Below are 8,275 nucleotides of genomic sequence, written 5' to 3' on the forward strand. Positions count from 1 at the left end.
ACCAATCTAACAATAAAACTATTAACTATACTAATAGTTTCCCATGTCACATCGATGTAACATCAAAATAACACAATTCATCACTCATCAATTCAAAATTCACATAAATATTCATCAATTTAGCCCATAGTTATAGTTGCATAGACTAATTTAACATATAGACACAATCCATCAATCATTAATTTAACTCACAGGCATAGACACTACATATATATAATATGTTCATCAATTAATATGTAAATGATATACATATAGTTTTGTTTTTGCTGAAATGTGATAGCTCATTTAACTCGCGAGTTGACGAACCGAACTAGAATTTCAACTCGGCTCGTGAAAAAATCAATTCAAAAAAGCTGATCCACGCCGCGCCAAACACGAACACATGAGCCGATGAGTCAAGAACATTTCGTTCATCTCTACCAACAAATAGAAACAAGGGAAAAAAATGAAAGAAACAGCCACAATTGACTGCAGCTCACATCGATTTATCAATGGAGCTGCAGCAAAGACACATCTTGGCATGTTGCGATTTGGATTTATACAGACAGCTTTAGAACCATACATACATGACCGCTTTTACACATCTTACACCGCAGCACCCTACAATCTTCAGTTTCAGCATCTGACAATCAATATACACAATGTGGCATACGGTGGATATATCTCAACTTCTCATGGGCAAGCTGCAGGCTGCAAGAGTTCGTTAGACTGATTTTACAGGAGCTAGTTTCAGCATCCGAACTAAAGCATGAACTGTTATAGACCAGCAAGGTGGAATCTGAACTGTTATAGACCAGCAAGGTGGAATTCTTGGCTAGTTTGGGAACTCCATTTTTCCAAGGGATTTCTATTTTCTCAAAGAAAAATGAACTAATTTCCCTTGTAAAAATGGGGTTCCCAAACTGCTCTAAACCATAGAACTCAGGTTTCCTCGCTTCCGTCAGTATCAGATGGGTACAGAAAATGTAACGGAGCATCCACTTGACCATCTCTGTACTGTATTTGATTACCTGCAGAACCATTTTGACCAAATGAGATGAAGACAGCAGCTTCACAACCTTATCAAGATATAGAATTACTACAAGTGAAGTTGAGCAATAGAAAAAAAAACATATTCTTCCTCATAAGGCAGTGCAAGTCCAGTGGGTTGCAGAGATTTAACTTCCCTACATGCCATCAGTAACCCTAAACCGCCAATTCACAGGCTCATGACGCCGACAATTTTAAAATAGCAAAATTACTAAATAAATAGTGAAGGGCAACAGTATTTAAAAATCTTAACATGATTCTTTTCACACGCAATCTGAGTAAGGGGATGATGCATCAGATGCAAAACCCTCACTAGGTTTTATCATGGCAGTCCTTTTTACAGAGATCAAATGGATTTGAAAAGTACCTGAAAGAGCATACTTGTAGTTATACTTTCCATTTTATTAAAGCATCGTTTTCCAATGCAGGCGGGAAAAGGATCACTCAGTACTCAGTAGACTACATGAACTCTTAGGGCTAGTTTGACAACCCTATTTTTCCAAGGGATTTCCATTTTCCCAAGGGAAATTAGTTCATTTTCCCTTGGGAAAATGAGAATCCCTTGAAAAAATGGAGTTGCCAAACTAGCCCTTAAGGATGTCAAAGCCAATCAGACAAACAAAGAATGATGAAAGATGAGTGCATTAATAATGAAGAAAGAATATCTTTCTTGGGCAACATAATTTACAGCTTGGTCAGGCTTGTTTGGAGACACACGGCTTCTGGGCAGTTTTTCTCAAAGTCTTGCTATAATGCCTTCTTCCTGGGGTCCATTTCCTTTGAGCATTGGAAACGATTGTGGAAGACTTGGGCCCCCCCCCTAAATGCAAGTTTTTTCTTTGGCTGGCTATAAGGAATAAATATTGGACTGCGGACAGACTTCAGAGGAGAGGGTTACATTACCCGGCGAGTTGCCCCCTATGTGATCAGGAGCAGGAAACAATCCAGCATATCCTCTGCACCTGCAGTTTTTCTAGGGATTTTTGTCATCTCATTTTGTCGTCTATCGGGCTTGGTAACCTCACTCCTATTGCTGCTGAACAGTCATTTGCTGTGTGGTGGGAAAAGGTCTCTAAAAGAGTGCATAGGTGCAAGAGGAGGGGTTTCAATAGTGTCATTATCCTTGGAGCTTGGTGCTTATGGCTCTCTCGTAATAGGGCTGTTTTTGATGGAGTGAGCCCTTCCATTAGTTTGACTAAGAGGTTGTTTCTAAATGAATTGATCAGTTGGAATAAGACGGGAGCGAAGCATTTAGACAGTTTGGGAATTATTGTCACTTTAAGGGCTTGTTCGGTTAGCTCTCAATCCATGTGGATTGAGTGAGATTGGATGGGTTTGAATCCCAAACAAGTCAAACTTCTTCTCAATTTTTTCCAATCCCATCCAATCCATGTGTATTAGGAATAACCGAACAAGCCCTAAATAGGGTCTAGTAGGGTCCGTCAGGCTCTCCCCCCCCCCCCCCTTTGTAGGGGTGCTGGAGTGGAGGCTTGAGGGTTTGGTCTTGGTGTTGTATTTCGGTCCACTTTGGACCTTTCCTCTCTTAATATAATGATGCGCAGCTCTCCTGCGCGTTCGAGAAAAAAAATATACCTTTACTATCATGTCCATGGAAAATAGATCATGTAGTAGTTGAATTAGATCACGAAGGACCACTCTTTCCGTCTGAACTCACAAAAAGCCCCCATAAGTAATTCTCACCATCTATCCCTGTATCAAGGTAGAAATCAGAATATCATAATATGCATTTGATATGCTTTATTTTCTTGTGCGAAAGGGAACAGAGAATAGATCTACTAACACTGAGAATCAGGGGGAAGCACTTCCGAGGAATATATCAACAACTTTATGTCATGGATATATGCCCTTAGAACAAAGTTGTTGTAAGCTTCTAATACATTAGAGTGTTTCTTTTCACACCTACAAAGCAAGTGAGGAACAATAACATTGAATATATGAAAGCAGTTACTGACTCACTGAAATATGTTTCAGAGCATATCTGTGAAAATATGTTGGTATCACCGTATCAGTGTATCGGAACCAACAGAAACCCTACCCATCAGGTTTATTAGGAAAAAAGAACAAGCCAATGTCTTCATGAACTGGATGCATAGTCTCAAAAGATTTTGGCCAGTCATCCATTCGATGTAATAACTCCAGCTGTAAAACAGTTGGCATCATCTTGACAATATCAATAACTCTGGATGACACTTTTGATGGAAAGTAGGCTTTAAATTCACCAAGATTTAGCTTTTCTCCAGCATTGAAGACATGAAAGCATCCCCTAAAAAGCAAATGAAAGCTAAACATTGAATATACAGCAATATATATATATATATATATATATATATATATATATATATATATATATATATATATATATATATATATGAAATTAGGGTCAACTGCCACAACAATAGAAGAGAACCATTTGTCTTTTATGAAAAAGCATAGGTAGCAGCGAGATATAATAATCAACTCAGAACAGCACAAGCTTGAATACATTATTGTGTCAAAGAACTCCATGGACAAATCAGGAAACTGTCAGGAATTGACCAGAAAACATTTAGAGTTGTATCCTGGATTTATGGAAATGTTACTTGCAGAGAAACTTCCACATATATCCAGCAGTTAAAATCTGACTGTGAAATATCTAGAATTATTTCCTGACAAACACAAAAGTATAATTTGGTAATTTATGGAAGCATTGCCCATGAAAACATAAGCCGCGGGAATTTACCCATACATATTCATGTGAAACAGTTGGGCCGGTGCCAGCTACATCCATATCATTAAGAAACAATGTCTAGTTAACTGATTCCTGAAGCTAGAAAAATTCCATAATGAAGGTAAAACATGACTCACCTCCAACAATTTGTAGGTGCTGGGCGTCTTGAATACTGCACAGTTGAAACCATGGTGACAATCACATCTTTGTTCTGGTTCAGACTCCCAATTTCTGATTTGCATCCAATATCTTCATCTATTGGTACATTGGAAATGAACAGTAGCGGCCACTTTTAGTGTACTTAAACCTCAGGTCATATCGAAACTAAATAAAATCTAAATGTGGCCCACAAGGCCATAACTAAATGTATATACATCGAAACTGAATCCTTTTTACATGTCATGGTGCTTTTCTTTTTGAGACACGCAACATTAAACAACCAAAATAAGAATAGGTTTCTATAATCACATACCTGAAGTGCATAAGGTCCCCTTTTCCCTAGGTTCAAGCTCAGTCTGAGATTTAATTTCTCCTTTGTCTGCATTCACTATCTTCTTTTCTCTAGCTTTGTGTTCAATCAGAGAGTCCATTTTTACTTTTACTGATTCACTTGTTCTACATTCATGCATCATAGGCACGGAACCACCAGATCTTGCTTCACAATCCATGTTTATGTCATCAATATTTGCCTGATCATGACTTGAAGTAGCAGATCGTTTGGTGGCATGCACTTGCGTGGCAGTCCTATTTGACAACTGTTTCACATGAGGTTGACTTTCCCGCATAGGAGCATATCGTTTCTGGTTTTGCACTTGCATGTCTCTCCTACCAGGGGATGTTGATTTCATATTGGATGGCTGCTTCATGCTTGAAGGAGATGCAGGATGAACCCGCCTTTGCTGCATAGCAGAATATGACCTATCCTCAAGTTCTGCTTGACTATGACTTGCATCAGCACATCGTTTCAGGGCTTGCACATTTTTATCACTCCTGCTTGGGGATACACAATTCATATTGGACAAGTGTTTTGTAGTTGGAGGAGATGATGCCTTGCTTGGCTGCGACAAAGTAAATCTTGATGTAACAGATGGTGGCCTCTCTCTACTCAATAATGCCACTTCTTCAGAAGAGATGAACTTCACTTTAGCATTTTCAAATCTGTTCAGAGATTTGGGACTTATTATTTGATGCACTACGCTGCTTTGACTGAGGTGCAACTTCGAAGTTTCCCTCTCGCTCGTCATATCACGACCATGACATGGCTTTTGGAGCTCCGTTTGCCCACCTTCACCATCATTGTAGAAGTTACAGTAGCAGAGTAGAATTTATCGATGATCATGAAAGTGAGACAGGTGATCAAGAACAGTGAAAAATATATTACCTTGACTAGGTTTCGGGCCTCTGTTGGTATGCTCTTGGCATTTGGCACAATACCATTCCTGTGGAGATACCCGTGCCACCACCTTCATACAATAACTTCAAATAGAAAATGGAAACACTTTCAGAGAGCTAAATAAAACCAGAAACATTCAAGAACATAGTTCAATTAATTTACACCTTTATTTAAAAAATAATGGATCCATTGCAAAAAAAAGTAATTAAACGGAAATAACACGTCGAAGAATAGCTTCATTTTAAAAAATAATGGATCCATTTGCATCACTTACTGGTCGCTGGTCTCAAGAAATCCTTACATACAAATATTTCAAACAATTGAAAAGGAAAAAAAAACGTACGCAAATTAAGGGCAGATGATCACATGTATATGTACATCTATTGCTTAGGATGTATAAAGTAAAAAAAAACAAACTATACAGGGAAAAACTATAAAGAAGTACCGGTGTTCATAATCATTGCACCGAACACACTTCACAATAAGAGCAGAGTTGCTACCACTGCCACATACCCCACACACCTTAATGTCCTGCATGAAAAGGAAATATTTCATAGTCAAATACAAAGATCTTCGTATTCATCTAATTCTTTCACAGATATCTTTAAGAAATAACCCTTTGAGCCTCTGCTATCCCTGCCCTAAAACTATTACTAAGAAGTTTCCTAATAAAGAATGTGAGCTTGCTCTAGTAACAACTAACAGAGTACAATAAAATTAACATTCACTTGCCATTACTGGCCATTAACATGATGGAACATTCAAGAAAACAAACCTAAGCACTGAATTGCTAAACAACTGCAGTTTTAGGGCAGTGAGATTGATTCGAAGGTGCTTCCAATTTCCTATCATTAACAGGATCAAGCAATCATCAATACAGAACACAAACTAGATCAAAACCAGAATCGTGCAGGCCATCAGAGGGTGGGTGAATAGGAGCCAAATAAAAAAAATTCAACCAGCTCTTGATATAATGCTTCGAGGAAAAACTCATTGTAAGCAAAATCGATTTCAAATGGCTCTAGAGACTTATTTCAAACCATCCAAAACTTTTTATCACGTTCGTACGACGCTCTAGGGGTTTATTTCATATCATACAAAGTTTGAACGTGCTTTAGAAACTTGGAATTCTCGAAAACATGGGTGAAAGACCTAAGAAAGATCTCAGAGAATATGATTGCTTTGTTTCAACTAGATCCAGTTGTTACAGGAAAAGACGTCGGAAAAGACACGAACAACGAGGCAAACCAAGTCGTGACTAAGAAAGAGCGACGGCCGCAGAAATGTGGTTTTTGAGCCATCCCATACCAAAATGCTTAGGCCGAATCCAAGAAGGCAAGTTGCATTTCGCATGGTCACGGATTGAGAGAGCAAGAACGCAAGAGGCGCGGGCTTCCAAACCTCAACAAAAACCGCATTGCGATCGCGGAAGGGCCAAGAAACAACAAAGCGTAACCAACCCAACTGAAATGCTTCAACCCACCAAAAGAAAGCGAAATCCCTGCAGTTTTTCCCCACCAGGATCTCAATTAGATGCAACCTACTGACACCCAGCGCTGGAAAGAACCGAAGAGCTTTTCTGGAAAAAGAAAAATCAAAGTATGGAGAAAGTATATAGAGATTAGAGAGGGACGAAGTCGGACCAAGAAACAAGCGTGCGGGCAAGAAATGCAGTTCAGGCACAGTGGGGAAGAAAAGCGCCTCTACTGTAGTTCCTCACCATTGCGCCGTCCGACCGCCGACCAGGCGGAGAAGAGATGCAGTGATCGGAGAGAGAGGGGGGCGATGGTGATTGAGAGGAGCAGAGACGAGGAATGGGGTTTTCCCTCGCTGTTGCTTCCCTTTGTCCCGCTGTTGCGAACGAAGTCAATTGGCCTGTTGCCTGTAAGCCTGTTGGGTTTGTAATTTTGTATCGTCTGCGTAGGATTAGGGCAGTGACTGACTGTTCGCGACGAATGCGTAGTTTTAGGTCTTCAGACGTCCCCTAAATTTCGCACTCTAAAGTCTAGTTTCGAAACTATTTTCAAAAAAAAACTAGTCAGTTGCCCGTGCGTTGCGACGGCTTACAACAATACCCACGTAAACTATCCATCAAAAAAATTTCAAGATTTTTTATTAATTGTCTTTGCTCTCTGTATAATATATTTTTTGATTTGGCTAACTGATGTTATTGTTTACTCCATGCAAATATGTCTTAGTACAACACGGCCAATGAAGTGAGCGATTAGAAGAGAGTTCACAACGATTGACTGAATGAACAGAGATTATAAAATGACATAATTCCATCATACATAGACCAAACAAGAGAAAGTTTGTGAGATCAAGTTTCTAAAATAAGTCTCATGAAGTCAAACTTATAAAAAAGATAGATCAAAATATGGAGTGATTGCTAAAGTCAGACATCAATAAAAACTGGATGCACTCCATATAAATTATGCTACTTCGTAGTAATTACTAACGTTTCATTTTGTTGTTAGTGTGACAAATCTTTGCTGCTTCATCCAATTCAGCAACCTCAAACATCATGTAGTCTATTGCGCCAATGTGGTCTCAGAAACGACCTAATGCTTGCAAGAGCCAAGAACGTCGTGTCGTGCTTGGGCTGTAGCCTCGGCCCGTAGTGCTGGCCCGGCCCGACACAATTATTTTTTTATTTTACAAAAAAATGTATATACTTATATACAATTTATATTTAATATTAAAAACATCTTAACGTGATGTTCTATTGGTTAGATAGTTTCACCCAGTGTCTCCCGCCCTTCTTCCATCAGGGCATGGGTTCAACCCCACCTCCTGCACCATTTTTTGACTTTTTACGCTGATTTAATTAAATGGATCGACGGGTTAACGGGCTGGCCCGACACAGTAAGCAGGCCGGCATGACGTGCATGTGCCATAGTTGTGGCCCGCGTGCATCTAGCCCGTGTCGGGCGTCGTTACACTGATTTAATTAAATGGATCAATGGGCTAACGAGCTGGTCCGACACAGTTAGCAGGCCGACATGACGTGTCTGTGTCATAGTTGTGGCTCGTGTGCATGTAGTCCGTGTCGGGTGTTGTTTGACATCTATAGACGTGCAGCAGATTAATTTGAAATAGATGTGAGAGGTTATTTGTAAAAATAA

General features: G+C 39.5%; 1 protein-coding gene across 1 annotated transcript; it reads right to left on the reverse strand.

Annotated features, from left to right (window-relative positions):
- Positions 1–383: 383 nt before the first annotated feature.
- Positions 384–7,099, reverse strand: LOC103636424 (uncharacterized). The gene is made up of 9 exons (XM_008658779.3): positions 6,871–7,099; positions 5,596–5,681; positions 5,139–5,233; positions 4,230–5,042; positions 3,895–4,012; positions 3,086–3,313; positions 2,831–2,949; positions 2,623–2,739; positions 384–1,010 (listed from the first exon to the last, which is right to left on the reverse strand). Exons 1-8 carry the CDS (start codon positions 6,871–6,873, stop codon positions 2,672–2,674), a joined length of 1,530 nt encoding a protein of 509 aa, XP_008657001.1. The 5' UTR covers positions 6,874–7,099; the 3' UTR covers positions 384–1,010; positions 2,623–2,671.
- Between the last annotated feature and the right edge of the window lie 1,176 nt (positions 7,100–8,275).

Source organism: Zea mays, chromosome 1 (assembly GCF_902167145.1).
Source record: "Zea mays cultivar B73 chromosome 1, Zm-B73-REFERENCE-NAM-5.0, whole genome shotgun sequence".
Taxonomy (NCBI): Eukaryota; Viridiplantae; Streptophyta; class Magnoliopsida; order Poales; family Poaceae; genus Zea; species Zea mays.